The 18,849-nt window shown below is 34.4% G+C and overlaps 1 protein-coding gene across 4 annotated transcripts in view; it reads left to right on the forward strand.

The window, feature by feature from the left end:
- ZNF385D (zinc finger protein 385D) overlaps positions 1-18,849 on the forward strand; it is a 1,382,400-nt gene that overhangs the window by 1,165,240 nt on the left and 198,311 nt on the right. For all 4 annotated transcript variants that reach the window (XM_044066958.1, XM_044066959.1, XM_044066960.1 and 1 more), the window contains one exon: positions 6,646-6,808. In XM_044066958.1, coding sequence (XP_043922893.1) covers positions 6,646-6,808 — 163 coding nt within the window. The remainder of the gene's footprint in view (positions 1-6,645; positions 6,809-18,849) is intronic.

Raw genomic sequence — 18,849 nt, forward strand, 5'->3', positions numbered from 1 at the left:
GTCACGGATGTAATAATTGCAGTAGCAAGTCCACACCAAAATTTGATTCTTTACCAAGTTACACTTGCCTAAAACTCATTGTTCCTCCCTACCCTTACCTTATTTCCTCCCAATCTTCCTACATTCCCATTTAACCCTTTCAACCCCCCCAATTAGTTTCCTTCCCCTACCCTCTTAATTCCCATTACTATTTCTATCTGACTCTCAACTGAAGATGTCCCTGGATAAATTGGTCTGTTACTAAACCTCATTTATAAGGTAATTTACATTTCTCTGAATCACATGTAATAATCACCAGTGCTAAACAGTACTTTGTTGTGGTAATTACCATTGGCTGTCCATTTATTGCATTGTTATAGGCCCCCCATCTGCTATCCTAGATACATGCAGGTATGCCCACACAAACACACTACAGACATCCCAGCACACATAGATAATTTCTGTACATGACACTCCCTTACTCAATTGCAGTCACAGAGACACTCACCCCTTCACCCTACTCGATCCCACACACTCACATACACACATACACACCCACAGGAAAAATCTCATGGCAACCAATAAACACACACACACACACACACACACACACACACACACACACACACACACACACACACACACACACACACACACACACACACACACACACACACACACACACATGCGCACACACACAAGCACACAGACCCACAGTCATTGGGCAACATCCATACCCCTGTAGGCACACACAAACACACATTCAAACACTCTACACCTCCACTTTTCCACTGAACCACCTGACACTTACCTGCAATGTGTTTTTCCCATTAAGCATAATGGGGGAACATAGGATTTTTTACATGTTAATTAACATGCCCAATCATGATAATTACACACTTGCATGATCCTTTGAATCTCTGGGCTGAGCAAATCCTTTTATATAGTCATTACTGAGGAATAGCATATGGCTAATTAGAGTTTTCCATTCCCCCAGAATGGCACTAGCATTTCAGATTGCTGTGGAGATGGCCCAGTATGATGATACACCAAACCATAAGAATCACTGTGATGGCCTGGCACTAAATCAGAAATGGCATCCAAAAGTGTTTGGCTACTCCTTTTAGGGTGTTACTGCTCAAATTAACACTTTCTGAAACCCAGCCTTATCCCAGGACAACAAAGGTGACTATTGCTGACCCAGGTGTATTCCAAATTGTTTTAGACTTTTTTTATTGTTATGACAGAAGTAAGGTACACAGTCAACCCACGTATGGAAGCATCTGTCTGTATTCCTGTGTACTTTCAATTGTTGAATGTTCTGATTTAGATATCATGTTTTTTGCACATTTTTTGACAATGCACACATTTCTGAAATGAGTGAACAGCTGCCAAAAGCTGTAATAACAGATATGTTGACTGATGCACTTACTTCTAGCTTATTTTAAATTTTAATTTAATTTAATTAATTTAATTTAATTTTATTTTATTTTATTTTAATTTTTATTTTATTTTATTACTGTGCATGTTAATGATTATCACACATAATAATCAGTGAATATCTCATTATAGACTTGAGTATATTGCATACATTGTCCAATTGCCTTGCTATATCAACTGTAATAACAGTAATTGATTTTATTTTTATGCATTTGATTAGCAATATGACACTAAAGTTGTGGAAAATCTGATATATAACACATGCGATGACATACAGATTTATGTTTTTTGTACATTAATCAGCCTAAGAATTGGATTGTTTTCATTTGTGCTTGATTACATCAGCTGTAAATGGGGTGCAGTAGGTTATGTACTGATACCGAGGTTCAGAGCCAGTAAAGATGGTTGTATTTTAACTAAAGATGGAAGCATTTCTCCCACAGTGTGTGACTTCTGACATAATGACTAAGAAAGAGTGATGCTACTCAGACATGATTTAATGAGATACGAATTTAGGTATGCATAACCTGTGGTTTAAATATATGTCTGATGTTAGAGTTATGAATGAATTAGTTGCCAATTAGGTACTCAGCTTCCTTTTGATTTCTATTAATTAAGAATACATTGTTCATGGCATGATAGATATTGTGAAGTACAGAATGGAGAAAGTAAAACAGCCGTATCTGAATCTATATTAACTTTCGTTTCGTATAAGGATGTGATTTCATCAATGTGAACTAATTTAAATTGCAACTAACACATTAACAACAATGTCTTAATGATGTAAGTGCAGGATCATTAAAATCTGAAAGAAAGCAATTTTACATCATAATAAACAAGCCAGGGTATCTAATTATTTTCTTCAACAAACTTTGTAAACATTGTAATCTTTTAAGCCAAGCACCTTAAAATATTATTGCAGTTGAATGTAGTTGCTTACATGTATAGCAAATGGAAATTGGGGGTGGGGTCGGCATAATGGTTAAAGTGCTTACCTTAAAACACAAGGTACAGTTTCTGATTCTTACCTTTAGGAGAATGACTAGCCTTAAAAATGCCCAATGGAGTCGTTAGCTTAGTAATTACCCATGAACATATGAAATACAATGTTAGCATTTTGTTTTTCTGACTTAATTTAAATGAAGCATTTCTTCATATCAGAACAGCAGCACTTGCAGCAAGAAATATATATCCATGAAACTGAAGGGAACTACAAACAAAACAAGTGAAATGATGATAACTATCAAAAGTTGTTTTTATATTAAGGGAGATGTGTCATCACATGTTTACTGTGCTAAAGATACCTTCATCAGTGTGTTTTTGCAACTTATACTTTAATCATATTTATTGCCTGCCAGTGCTCAACTTTGGTTCATGATTTGGATGTGTCTGGTTTGAAGTTTGCATGTCTTTGTCTTCCCAGTGTCTTTGTGGTTTTGTGCCATAGTCTTCAGTTTCAATCCTCATCTCAAAGAAATGCTGATAGGAAAACTGTTATCATCTTAATTGCCTGCAGTTGTTATTTGTGACAAATTTTGTCTATGCAGCAATGGACTGGCATCCCTTACAAGGCTGTAACTCTGCCATATGCATTTTATTTTCCTGGGTAGATTGATGCTCCATATAATACTGAATAAAATAAATCAAATGCTAATTAATAAAGCAATGCAATGAATGCAGTAAATGAATAAGATATTATACTTAAAGACAAAGGAAATATTCAGAACTTACATATAAAATAAGGAAGGAGGTTGTTTAATAATCCACACTTATTTTTATGTTTGGATAGAGTTTTCTCTCCTCTGGGTCAGTGTGTCAAACACAAATCAATCAGTTCTGTTTCAAATTGCACTTTAAGCACCTCTTGCCACTTCTGGTATTCTGAAAGTGCAATCCTGACACCAGCATTTCTCATGGACACAATTTTATTATACATTTTGTAGATGACTGTCTTACATCTTCATTGCACATATGATTATAATCCTAAACTTACTCTAGACCTGTAAACTGAAGTCAGTTGCTTCAGTATGTAGTATTAATGCTGTGATATTCCAAATAATATCACAAACATGCAAGTAAGTTCATAGCAGATTCACCAGCTGTTCTAAAGGAAGTCAGTCATCACAGAACTACTTCAGAAGGTCATACTAGAGGGCCTAGTAGCACATGTTCACTTCAGGTACAAACTGAGACTGCTATAGATTTTGTTTTCACAAGTGATTAGAAGCAGACTAATCTAATCTAAAGGATTTTAGTGTGTTGAACTAAACCAAAGATGATCCATATTCCCATGCTGAAACAGAAATGCTGTGATAAGAATGACTGGTACAGAGAATTGTATCAAATCAGTGCTCCTAATTTGGCATTAGTCTTTTAATTTAACAGTTATTAACATGTTTGTTTTATTACTTCACATTTAGCTTTTAATCTATCTTTGAATGTTTTGTGTTATTTGAAAAGCATAGTGTGTGCATGAATGTGTTCGTTCTTTTTAAGCTGTTTCTAATTAAATGTGTCACTGTCCAGTGTACTTTCAATAAGGGTACCTAGTTTTAATCTTATTTACATATACCAATCCTGTGTTAGTGATATCATTAATAAACTAAATGGAATGATGCCTTAATTAAAATTTGTTTATAAAATAGTTTTCGCTAATAGTAAAACTTAATGAAAAAATATATGTGGATCATATTTTTGTTCAAATGATCAAAAATTGCATTTGTCAAGAGGTATTAGTACAAATAAGGATGTTGTTTTATGCATAATGTACAGTAATAGCAGAGTTAATGATAACAGTATAAGGGTTGTGAGGTCACAAACATCTGAATGGGGTTAGTAAGGGACATGCCCCACACAAAACCATACCTTCCATTTATTTTATCAGGTCTAGTTTTGACCATTTATTTTTCATTTAAGATAGTATCAAGTATCTTTTCCTTACAATAATAGGGTTAATGTTTCTACCATTAACTATAAAATCATCTGATTACACAATCATTTGACTCTGTTGCACTGTTACCACAAGGAAATGTATAACCTCATTTGTAACTCTAATATGTAAACTGTAACTATCTAGTAATTTTGGCAATGTATACATGGAGTTTAAAATGATACAAGTCGTGTCAGCTTTAGTCTTTGCTATCATGCTATCATCATTCATACTTAATACTTGTAGATCGTTGTTTAGAAAAGCAGCACAGAATCTGCCAGTATCTGTCAGTACATCATAAAACACACCCCTGGGATCACGTCATTGGCTCTGCTTGACAGAGGATCAGTTAATTAACCAATGGGGTGGTGACAGCTGACACACTCTGGCTAGGCTTATAAATGCCCTCAGGCAGATAGCCTAGTACCTACCTATGAACCTATGAACCTATAATCAACTTATTACATGTGATGGTACGTCAGGACTGAAGGGTATCCAAGGATCTAAAGTCAGCAGAAAAATCAATGTTCAAACAAACATTGCTTCAATAACACAAAGTTATAAATACCACTGGATAACATTAAACTACTTTAACCTGTATACAATTTAAATATTGAATATTTCATAAGTGTCACCTTTTATGCCATAATCTTTTCTGATTCCATATTGTTACATTATTTGTACATAAGTAATCAATTGAAGAGATACTTTGACCAAATAATTACTGCAACACTTACTTCAGCTTCTCTATGGACATTTATTAGGAGGTAGAAAATTCTGCAGAGATCGGTTATTTATTTGTCTATCTCAGCCATTATGCCTATTATTTAGAGATATAGATTAAAATGGAACATCTTTGTGAATTAGAAGAAATAATGATTAAAGTACATTTTTTGCCTTAACAGTACTTTCTCAAGCAAACAGTACAGATGATTCCTCTGCACTATTAAATAGCAAATGACAGTGATAAAATAATATAGATCTCTAAATATATTCTATGCAAGTCAATTATGAAATTCAGTAATTTTCAAAACATTCTCTACTTGTAGTTCCTCTGTTCATATCTGGTACATTTCACTGATATTGTACAATCACAGGTCAACTGGCATCTATAAGTAGTGTATCTGAAAAACATAATATCTCACTCTGAAGAAGAACAGAATGCAAAATAAATCTCCAAAAAGTACTTCACAAAATTATGCACAGAGCATTCTAGCATTTTTTTTGTATTTCCCAGATTGAATATATGCTGTATGAATATGTTTTACTATTACATTAGCCATTTTAACAAGTTATTTTCTCCTTTGAGCAAAAAGATAAAAGATAAAGAAAAAAATATATGTTTTAAATAGCAGAATTTGCTGTCATATTATGAAATTCTTATTGTAATATCATTATGAATATGTTAGAGGACATTTAAATTGCTTTATAACAGCAATATGTATTAATTTTAGGGTTCATTTTGAAGAAAGCAAGTTTCTTTCAGTAAATGAAATGGGGAAAAAAAAACAATCAGATGTCCCAATCATTCATATGGTGGACAATAATTGTATAATCTGAATGCAAAAATGTGTTTTAAAGTAAGTAGTGGAAAATAATGCATTTAATATTTTGACCCTAATTGTTCATGTAGTCTGTTCTCAATTGCTCTTAAAAAAGAAATACCAAATTCTGTAAATATCTGTCAGCAGTCAAACAGCTATTATAAAAATTAGTTTTGATAAAATAGTCACAGGAACAGTAATAATAGTAATAATAATAATAATAATAATTATAATAATATCGACAAATGAAATTCTGACATGGTTCATAAAGACGTACATTGTCAACATCTGACACATTCTCTCTCAGTAAATAAATTCACCATTTATAAAGACAACAAAAAATGAGAGACTTCTGAAATAATGCTACTGAAAAGTGGCAACACTATTAAAGGTAATATGATCATCCTTATTTTAATAAATATGAAGATTAAAACACAAGAAGTAAATGAAATTCTGCAAGTATAAATATGCATATATAATCATCTCAGACAATTACCTTAACACTTTATGGGTAGATTTCTGTAATATCTAAAATAAGAAAGGTTTTGAATTTAATTATTTAATGTTTTTTATTAGTAGCTAGGCTTTTCTACCACCAGCTAAAGGCATCATTCCATTTACAATTTCTGCCATTTTAATTTTAGTGCATACATGGTACTCATTATTGAAAGGTTGTCTGTATTTGTATTAATACAGAAGAAGTCGGTGTAGAAATGAGCCTGATTGCATGGTTCATTTTGTTCTCCTTTGTAGAATCAGGCTGTGGCCCACTACAAAGGCACTAAACATGCCAAGAAGCTCAAAGCACTGGAAGCCACGAAAAATAAGCAGAAATGTGTTGCTACCACGGACAGCGCAAAGACTATCTTCACTTCCATCACAACAAATACCATCAATGCCAACTCTGACAAAACAGGTTAAGCAATTATCTTTGTTGTGTTTGTCAACTTTCATGTCTTTATGTATTTGGTCTTGCTTGATTTGTCCATGATTGATTCATTCCTGTAAACAAGCAATGTACTGACCATTCACAAGATTAATATGCTTTCCAGAACTAGGCTGTCATACTTTTTTTGACTTGTTTGTTTTTCTTTCTCTAAAACTGCATGCAGCATCTTTGTACCAAAGGTGTGGAAAAGCTCAGCAGTACAGGATTGGTCTTTCAATCCATTTCCATATTCTGCATTTAAATCAGTGCATTTATTTTGTTTAAATAGCTGCTCTTACATTAGTGCAATGAATGTTAGTGCAACTTATGTGTCATAGCCATGACTAGAAATGTTTCCTTATAGCTTGTTTTATCAATGCAAATTTTATCTAACTCCTGTTCTGCAACTAAACACATAGCACATTCCTGTATATGATGGGCTATCATAACATTAATATGAGGAATGCATTTTCATAGTACATTTGGGAGAGGCTTTAATCCTGAAGCCTACTACATTTTTGTCACAACAAAACAGGAAATTAAGTTATATTACAGGATGCAGTATCCACATTGACCTTTACCAAAATTGTTTATATGTTTATTAGATATTAATTCAGTAAATGTGGACTATTTTTGAGAATGATATTGCTGTCAACATTATCAGTTTGATTCACTGCATGTTTCATATCTTGTACATGATCATGTTATACTGTTTTACTTCTAGATTAGGATTCAATGAATTTAATACATTGATGTGTAGCTTGTTAGTGAAATAGCAATAAAACAATATAACAAACAAAATCCAAATATTGAGCAATAGCTACGGCGAATGGCAGACCATCCAGGTATACCAGAACATTGCCACCGATAATTTGTGCATCATAACACATAGTGCATCTTTTATAAGCGCCACAGGTTTACTGTATCATAACGTTTGGAGACATATAGAAAACTATGCTTATATAGATACTGCAGGCTATGGATACCTAACAGTTATACTAAGAATGAATACTCACAAGTTCTTAAGTTTGATCCTTAAGCTTATGAACCAACTTGCATACAAGAAGTTTGGTTTCTGTAATCTCCAGGCACTATTGCATTTATATCAAGATTAATGTTGTTGGAAGTTAATGGCTAACATCAATAATCTTGGATGTGATTGTATAGTGTATCTTTCAGATTTTTCTATATATAATATTTATATTTAGGGCAATCAAATCCAGTTATAGCAGCCACATTTCCATAACTCCATTTTGGCTGGAATGTTAGCTGACTGCTATAATTAAAAAGATGAGATCTGTATAGGTGAAGAAAGGAATGAAGTCAACACCACCAGTAGTAAATTGCATACATCTTTTTTTCCTGGCTTGTCAGCACTGACTTTATTAAGTAAAGATGTTATGCACCATTTTAAAAGCTGCACTGTGCAAAGTACAATATTCTTATAGTGCAGAACATAAAACAGGAAGTGCAACACTTCATTAGTTCATGAAAATAAAATATATGTAATCTATTTCTTTAATGCTGCTGATTCAATGCAGCATGCTTTTTCAGCACTCTGTGCATTTTATTTCTAGTTGTTTCATTTCTTATCTTAGTAAAAAACACACAAGCAAACACACACACACACACACACACACACACACACACACACACACACACACACACACACACACGATACAGCAAGTGCAAGTTGCCAGAGCTTAATTCCTATATAAAACCAGATCAACTTTTGCATTTCACACAATCTTAATCCCAGTAATTTTGCTAATTGGCTTCTTTGTTGCTATAGTATATAGAAATAAGACATGTTATTACACTAAAATGAATGGTGCAATAGGTTATGATAAGGAAACATTTCTTTCTCCACTAAAATGATATGAGTAGGCATATATATATATATATATATATATATATATATATATATATATACATTCATCTACTTAACTTAATCGAATACTACTAATGCAGACATGCCTATTGTTGATTCTAAGTATTTGACATTATGCATGTCAACACATCATTACACATGCATATAAAATAATCTCTGCACATGCAAAACTTTAAAAAAAAAACAGAGAAAACATATTTTTTTACCGTTTTGGCCATATGGGGTACTACAACCTCACACCCCTCCTACTTATATATTCTAACTCTGAGATTGTATAATCCCTGTGGGAAAAGAGTACATCCCCACCTGAGGATTCTCATCTCACATCACTGTCGGCCATCTGTTTAGTTGACAAAATTGTGTGTATTAAACAGATATCAACCAAAGTATTGTTCAGCAAAATTAGGTAGACCTTATAAATATATATATATATATATATATATATATATATATATATATATATATATATATATATATATATATATATATATATATATATATATATACACACACACACACACACACACACACACACACACGTGTGTGTGTGTGTGTGTGTGTGTGTGTGTGTGTGTGTGTGTGTATAGTCATTATAAGAGTGGCACCCTTTACTATGTTTCACAATAAAATGTCACCTGTTGCAATGGTATATTAAGGTCAGTGAGTTTCATATACAACAAAACAGACAGTGTCTTATGGACCAGACAGATGATGCCTGTTTCTGAAGCCTTACTGCTGAACAGTTCAAGTTTTCTTGTGCTGTGATTTTTTTCTGGAAATATACCTTTTCAATCTATTCCTAGTGTTTCTGCAAAAGCCAGAATGTATTCAGTAATGAGCTAAATCACTGGGTTGTAAAGTAATGTTTCCCTGGAACGACCAGGCATGGCCTTTGGAATTAGCTGGGTAGTGCAACGTATTTTTCTGACTTTAGTATATGTATGCTCATCAACGTTAAAGTTATTGATTACTGTTGTCCCTACATCCTAAATTATGGCATTATATTTTTAAGCTACAATCATTCATTTTATAATTACAATATATGCCATTTTTGGCAAGTCTTTTGAAAGCATTTATTGACAGTAAAGGAATGGTCATTAACAGTACCCCAGCTGAACATTTTGTGCGGCTCACCTTTGAAAGTTTCTGTGCCTTTTATTGAAGGAATTATGTTACCCTTCAAAATCAGTACTGCCTTTTACCCAGGGTGAGTTTCCCACTTTTATATCACAGAAAATTTGTGCAAATAGAAATTACCTAGTTGAGAGCCCTGAGAACACTGAAGGTGGCACCATCAGGATAGAAAGGCAAACCCTCATGAAGACGTGTTGTGCTGTGTTGCTTAATCAGTGTTTTAACAATGCTATGGCTTGATATTTTAATATTTTCTTTTTTTCTGATGTGCAATGTCAGCTTATGCAACATACATACTCAGCTCTTCTTCAAGAGCTGCTATTACTTCTCCAAAAAATACACCATTCTACCCCTCACCAACCCCACGCTGTACTTAACAGGAATTGTTTCCTTATTTTATTTTTTTGTAAATATCACTATATTGGTTTCCCTATGATTTTTCTGAGAAAACTGATTAGGGGGATTGTTCTAAAATTGTTTGGTTGTCATGTTCAATCTTTATACATTAGTTCTGCTGAAGACTGTTGCCACAGGCCAGGGCTATGCCCTCTGTCAACATTTTGATTAAAATGATTGATGAGGAATTAGTTAAGATTTCATTGCTCACACAAAGGAATCTGCTAGGTATGTTGTCTGGTTCACTGACATTTTAATTGTACTTGTAGCAACGGTTATCATTATTAGCAGTTACGTACAGAACACATTTGTCTGCCGTTGTATCAGTCTGGCATATGTTTTTCCTTAGTTTGCATTATGCCTTTCTGCATTCCATAATTAGTTATTATTAGCATGTTGAGAGAAGCACTTCCTTTACTAATACAAAATTTTACAAGAGTGGATACCATAATTAAACTGTTACTATTTGCATATGAAGGCCAGAGACCAAGAAAAGCTTGTTGCCAAGTCATGCACTTTGTAATATAATGATTCTTAATAACATTATTATTAATAAAACATTTCGCAATTTGTGAGTGCCTGGTAAAAAAAAGCAAAAGATGAAGAAGAGATCAGCAGCAAAATGGCGATATACAGATGAAGAATAACATGATATGGCAGGAAATATCGAAGACTTTTTAGCAGGAGAATAATAAGCACAACATTAAATCATTACCGAAGTACTGTGACGTATTAGCGGGAATGTTAGATAATGAATTTTCCATAGAAGAATTCCAGTTTTACTATTACTCATCATAAGATCAAGAGAATTGTAAGAAGAAACATAAAAAAAATAAAATTGATAAATGTATCATTTAGGGAAAGGGAGGACATGTGTGTGACAGAGCTAGGTAATACAGTCTTTTTGCAAAGATAATTGAAGTTTAAAAGAACTGAATCAAATGAGTTATGCTTATATTTAGAGCAAAAAAGTAGACCAAGCAGAATTATCCATACTTGCATAAGCTATAGGAATATTGTATTTAAGATAGCAGTCATACACACATGTAAAGGCCTAATAAGTAAATTAGCCACATTTAAGGAGTAAAGAAGGGGAGACAGTGATCATTTATGATGCCACTGGTAATCAAAATATTTAGATTAACAATAGAAGATACTGCAATACAGCAATAGTGAACAAATCCAAGTCATTTAATAGTAAATTAAAATATTTAATAAATAAGTAGATTGTGTTTTCAAACCTTTACAGCATAACATAAGAACACAGACTTTATTTCATCTGACTTTTTCTCTTATTTGATGATTTGTAAATGTCCTTTCACAATAACATTTATGTTGCATACTCTGTGATGGAATTAATAGCTCTTGAATGCAGATTATGAAACATAGAAACATAATGCAGAAAAAAAGGTAATCTTTATCCAGGAGCTCAGAATACTAATATGACAAAGGAAACATTAATTGCACTCAATACATGCTTTTTCTACTCTTTGCATCAGTCCTCATTTTAAATGAAGAACAAATTAATTAATATTAATCAGACAGATATGTTAGTTGTACTTCCAAAGGAGACCAGTTGACATTTGTTTTGATAACTGCAATGCTGTGTGAAACCTACCAGCTATGAAAATATAAAAATACCTCAAACTTATTGAATTAAAGGACTTCCAAATATTTAGGGAGAAGAGTTTTAAATATAAACTTCTAATTATTTTGGGAATCAAAGAGTAATGCTCTAAAGAAGTTCATTAAATGTTTGGACAAAAGCGCTTAGCCCTGCAAAACTGCTTCTCTTATGTTGGTATCTTTTGAAGAAAAGGGTAGCTGAACAGCTATCAGACTCTGGTATATAAATTTAAAAGTACTTTTATTGTGTGTACTTTTGAATAAAAAGCCAGTTGAACAGCTATTAAACACTGATACTTAAACTTAAAAGTACTATTACTGTGACTCAGTACTGTGGTATTATAACAATTGCTTTCTTTGTGTTTTTTTAAGCATTGTTCTGTGCTTTTGTGAAGTATTAATGTAAGCATCTCACAATGTACAGTTTTAAGGAATTTTCATGATATGGTTTTGCAAGGTGAGTAACTAAAACAAGAAAAAATGTTGGAATGATGCCAATTTTGACAGTATTTGATAAGTGGGAAACATTATTGCCTTCTATTTGCCTGTATCTAAACCTTACCCATATTATTTTAAAGTTAACATTATTTTAGTATATTTAACACATAACTATTTGAGAAGTTCATTTTACTTTTCAATCAGATGCTGAAGAAGTCAGAGAAAGGCTTACATTTAGCATAAAAATACAGATTTGCTTAAACTAAGTTCATAGAAAGTTGGAAAAAACAGTGATATGTAGTATCTTAGAAAGGTCAGTTTCAGGGAGTCGAAAATAAAGATTAATATTTTCAGCAAAATTTGTAAGGAAGACAGAAATATTTTCAATAGTAGGAAAGCAAGTTGATTATTTATCATTGAGTAATCTTAATAAGAGATCAACATGAATGCTAAGTAAATATGGTGATTCAGGATATCCTTAAGTTCTTCCATTTTAATAAAATTGGACTGACATTATTATTAATGAAGAAAGAAGTAGTTGAATTTGAATAAAATACTTTAACAAGATTCAGGCACAACAGCTGAAACATATAACCAAACTGGAAGTCCAACAGGCATTAAAAACATCTGAAATTCTCAAGGCAGAGATGCAGTACCAGCATAAAAATAAAGGTACACCACTGAAATGCCTATTAGCAATCTTAGTAAGTAAGAAAGCTCCTTAAAATTGATATCACCGACTCCTGTAAATGTTAAAAATAATAAACTTTATTCCAACATACTTCCAGAACTAAGTGCTTAGTTCTGGAAGTGTGTTGGAAGAAATTTTATCTAAATTTCAAAGTTTGACCAAAAAATATCTAGCTTTTAAGAATCCAGATTGATAGGTAAAATAATGTACAATACAACAGCGTGGATTTTGTTAATAAAATGGCTCCATATGTATACTATCAATATTAACTAAAGCTGTAGGGTGATTGTTAGAAGTGGCAGTACAGAGAAATGAGGCCCTGAGATGTTAATGAGCTACTTTCTCTAGGCAAGGTTTCATTTGTCCAGCTTCAAGTTCCTATTATGTGACTCTGAGCAAAGCGCATATCCAGAAAATGAGACATTGGGCTAGGCTCCTCTGTGCTCTTCTGGACTGCATTAGTAGTAACTAACCATGATCCTTTGCTTACAGGATCATTAAATGGTTTTAGAATTATGACAGTGTTAGATCTATTGCAGGATTGATGTAAGCAGATCGCAATGAAATTAAAGCATGAATGGAACTCGACTGAGTTTATTAATAAAACATTTAGTGATATCATCAGTGAAACTGCCAGTATCCTGAGGATTTATTAGATTTTATATTGACATAATCAACTATTCCACATACCCTAAAATTTACAAACTGGGAAGAATGGGGAGAGTGGGAAAGTGTGGAAAAGTTTAACTGGTCAAGGAAAAAGTTGATATCAGAGCATTTTACGAAGAAGAACAACTGAAGAAACATTTTAGAATCTAGCCACAAATGTGTTATTGCTAACCTCATTATCTGAATAATATCTTCCTCTTGTAAGGAAGGAACATTTTTTTCAGTCTTGTGCAGTGTATTGGTTTAGAAAGATGTGTGTGTGTGTGTGTGTGTGTGTGTGTGTGTGTGTGTGTGTGTGTGTGTGTGTGTGTGTGTGTGTGTGTGTGTGTGTGTGTGTGTGTGTGTGTGTGTCTGTGTCTGTGTGCTATCATCAGACTTTTAGACAAATATAATTATAGGCTTAAACTAAAATGCAAATATGTTCACAAGGACTTGATTGTTGTCCTTTCATGTCTTTTCAACTAATAAGTGACGGCTAATGCAAAGTTTGTTCTCAGACTTGAAAATTGTTCATGATAATTCCTTCTTATTCATAAATTAATCAATACTCACAATAAAAGTATCTATGCTTTTGCCAAAAATAGTTTTTAAACTGTGTTGTAGCTAAAAAAATGTATCTAGAATATAGTTATATCTCTTTCCAGAAAGGTAATGAATTCACTAAGATTAATGATCAACATGCTTTCAAACTGGTAAGCTAAATATCTAGGTTCAATAAGAGAACCACATTTTCTTGAACTAACCAATTGGGGTGTTAAGGAAATGCTTAACAATGATCATGATTTGTGTTTTACAGAGAAAAAAGGTGAATTGGAGCTAGTTTCTAAATATGGATTTTAAATGGATTTATTATTTCAAAATTACTAAACAGATCCTCTAAAGCAGTTGTGAGAATAATATTTAACAAGGAGGCCTAAGATTTTTTTATTTAGCTGTGCAGTCAACACTGAGTCCCAGTCTCCAACAATAATGAAGTAGGAATGAAGATTAAGAATTGACTAAAGAGTTCCAACTGGTCATGACAGCAGATTAGGGTATTTAAAATGTGCATAGCAATATATACCCATAATGTCCATGCAATCTTTTCTAAACATATCTTTTATAGTGAAGTGACTTTCTCTAATAATAAATTCATTATACGCTCTATTATTACAAATACCAGAAGTAATTATAACCTCAGTGCTCATTTTCTTTAAATTGTTCCACTGATTCTGAAACATATTGCATTTCTTGAACTGGAGTAAATTTGACATCAGTGGTATAAAAAGAGAAAAATGATTTAATTTTATGGAAATCTGCATACTATTTAAATTCTTTGAAAGAAGAAAAGTATGTAAATTATAACAACCCAACCTTATTAAACTGCACAGCCCTACTAATACCCTAACGGTAAATCTCCTATCCAGTCCCTAACCTGAATCCTTATCTCTAACTCAACCTCCTCTCCTGCTCACTAATCTTCAGTTCCCTGACCGCTGCCTAATCCTTTACTCCCCATCTTCTCCATAAATGTAAAACTGTATGCCTCCTCATAAAACTATACTCCATGATCACCCTCTAACTTTATATCTCCCTTCTCACTCCCTAAATCTAAATCTCATGATCAGTCTGTTACCCTAAATCTACTTCCCTGCTCCCTGGACCTAAATTCCCCTCCCACTCCCTAATTAAAACTCCCCTCCCTGTCCCTAAAACTAAAACTTCCTCCTGTTACGTAAACTTAAGTCCTCCTCCTGAGAGGTAGTTAAAAACGTAACCGGTATAGTGGATATATAATTTTCTAATAGTGATGCTGCATATTCATTTTGAATACGTAATTTTCATTTTCTTCAAGTCTGAGAATCAAAAACTAAAGAGTTGTTCTGTGCTTTACAAATTTCCTTCATAGAGCATTCTTCTTCGCATGTATTTGATTGCATTTAATCTTTAGTATTTTATTTTCTGTCAGTTTTCTTTTTCTTCATAGGTGATAAAACTAATCCCCAGTAACCATTTTCTGTATGGTATTCTGCATTCTCCTTTGACTAATCATTTCAGATTTATTAGATTCCTAGTCGTTTTATATGAACTTATTGTTAAAAATGTAATATTGCAAGGTTAAGTTTTCATAGTATTCCCAACAACCAGTGTCAAACAGCAATAGAAGGCAGTCCGATAAAAAGTTTTAATTTGAAGAAACCACATAATTTCTAGAATCATTTGGCAACACAAAACACAGAAAACAAAAAAAGAGCACTACAGGATAGGAGTCAAATGCAATAGCAATTATATAGATACATTTAGCAACATTTCATGGGTTTAGAAAAAGTTAGAAATACAAACCTGTAAGCTGAGCAAGGAGTGGAGGCACACTGTTTACAGGATTATGACCAGCACCTCCCCTCATGGTGTTAAGCACTGTTGTTGATAATTTCTTAACACATCACAATCAGGTTCTTTTTATATATTTTTATATTTGGATCGTATGCAGCAAGATGGCCAACCAGGTGCTATCTTCTCTATCTGAAATTCATCATCAACAGTTTACTGCAGTATAACTGGTACAGTTTTCCCATAACCCTTCCATATGATCCTTACGTCAGTCTATCCAGCACTTATACCATATCCTTCTTGGCAACCTTATCCAAGCTTGACTTCCATCCAGTCATGCTAGTGTGAACGTATCTAGCAGCTTTTCATCTTTTTAGATGCTACACTATGCTACTGCCTTTAAATCACTTACGATCAGGTGGCACCATTTCTTCTAGCCACCATCTGCTTGCAATCCATGTTAAGATGTTTACTCATTGGTCTCCTTTTGTTCACATCCTGACCACTTTCCTGCCAAATTCATATGTCTCAGCATTCCTACAGGAAGAAATGATCTCCACAGTTCTCAGGTTTTTACGTTAGGTAATTCTTACCACTGAGCTCTTTGAGTAGGTGCAAGTGTCCTCAGGTAATATCACTTGTGGGCTAATATATCACTTGTGACCTATTAGCCATGCAGTTTGAAAGACAGATGTCACAGCAAGATCTGTATGTCAGATCTGCCTCTCAAAAATGTGGAACTCAATATTGGGAGTACTAACACTTCAAAAACTTGACTATAACCCCTAAAACACAGAATTCCAAACAATTCCAAAACTGTAGTTTTATTGGCCATTTTGGGTCAATTCCAAAACTCCTTCATCCTCCTCTCTTAAAACCTGGTTGGCTCACGGTTTTGGCGTCTTTTCAGGCTTGTTGGCTGTTGGTGAAGCACCCACCAAGAGGAGAAAACGCTGAGAGAAGAAAGGAGCCACTTTTGAGATTTTAAGTATTTTTCCTCTGTTTATTTGCTAAGTTTTTCTGCATAGCCGCCTATTTTGAGCATTTTCTGGCTTGTTAAACTTGATTTCTGCATTAGTAACTGTATTTAGAGCACAACCTAGAGCTGTTTACTGAATTTCCTGTTTGCACTTATTTTTAAAATCGTTTTTTTCTCAAAACTTGCATTTTATCTGTCTTTGGCCTAGCACTCTTGTGTGGGGTCATTTACTGCACTGTTATAACTTGTTGATACTTGTGAACCTCTGCTATCTCTGAAAAAACAAAAAAAAAAAATCTTGCTTTTTTCCCACTTTTCTGAGATTTAAAAAGTTCAGTTACAGGCTTGCTGTTCTTGAACTGTTTGTAAGTTTCTGTGAGGCCATTTTTTGCTTGGGCTAAAGGGAAGTCTCTCTGTTGATCAGTGGCAGTGAAAACATTGAGCAGCCTGCCTGCCCCTGTGGGAGTGGTTACTGACTTGAAACTGTAGTTTTATTGGCCATTTTGGGTCAATTCTAAAACTCCTTCATCTTCCTCTCTTAAAAGCCTCTTTTGCGCGGTATTGCGCGTTTTTGTGCATAGCGCAACAGCGGGCAGCGCCACCTAATTGGGTTTAAACTATTCCTGGCTCCACAAAGTCTGCTCTTCACTTTTTCCCTTAGAACTGCTCTATCTCTCAATTTAAACACCATATTCTCATTCTAAGGCCCTTCACTGGTCCAATTAAGTAATCCTACAAGTTAGCACTATTAAACCATAAGCACTACTTACTCTTATACTCTCTACGATTACCCTGTCCTCTATTGGTCCGTCTTAAATTCAGTTTCCCTATATTACTCTAGCATGTCCAAAGGTCAGTCAATGGTTTCCTCTCCAGTCCAGCTGGTGAATCTGGGAATTTTGAGGCAGTGTTACAACTGTCTCATGTACACGGACAACCCTCTCCTCCTCCAAACAGGTTCAAATATATGTGAGAGATGCAACTATTTAGCCAAACTGGAGGCTGAGCTCTCTCATCTCAAAATTGGTGTAACCAGTCAGGAGGAGAAGGTAACCTCACACAACACAATTCCAGTATCACATAGTCCCACCACATCAGCGAACCAAACACATAAATACACAAAACATACTCGGAGGCTCTAAATAAAAATCTACCTAAGCAACAGAGACCTCCAAAGCAGACATCCAAGCAAACGCTACCTCAAAACAAAACACACACAACACATAACCCACAAAGTCAGTGTGCCAAGCAGCCACAGCCCTTAAGGCTGAATAACACACCTGATACTCTTGTAATAGGTTACTCTATTGTCAGACACACTGACGTCCTGCTCACCAGGCTGAACAAAGAGAAGGTCACGGTGAGCTGCCTGTCGGGTGCTAGGATCCGCCACATAATGCAAGCACTCAGGTCACTCCAAAGTAAATACAAATATGACTCAGTCATTGTACATGCTGGTGTGAATGACTTGAGATGTACCTCCCTGGACTACATGAAAAGAGACATAGAGGAGCTCTCTGATCATGTAGCCCGGGCTGGTATGACCCTGACCTTGAGCAGCATCTTACCCTCACCTAGAATGAAGCCACAGTACAAAGACAAAATGATCGATTTTAACAATTGGCTAAAATTTTGGTGTCATTCAAAGGGGATCCAGAGTCTGTCAGCCTGGGATGACATGCTCGACAAGCCACGTTGCTTCGCTAGGGATGGCTTGCACCTGTCACCACTGGGCTTTCGGATATTGGCAAAGGCTCTTGCCACCCCCATAGTGCCTTTTTAGGCAAGGCTCAAAAGTCAAACCCACCCCCATAGACAGCACAAGGAACAAGAAACTAAGGGTAATGCTGCTAAACGCCAGAAGTCTTAACCTCAAGATGCACGCACTCGAAGCT

Source organism: Protopterus annectens, chromosome 3.part1 (genome assembly GCF_019279795.1).
Source record: "Protopterus annectens isolate FY-2018-M chromosome 3.part1, PAN1.0, whole genome shotgun sequence".
Lineage (NCBI taxonomy): Eukaryota > Metazoa > Chordata > Ceratodontiformes > Protopteridae > Protopterus > Protopterus annectens.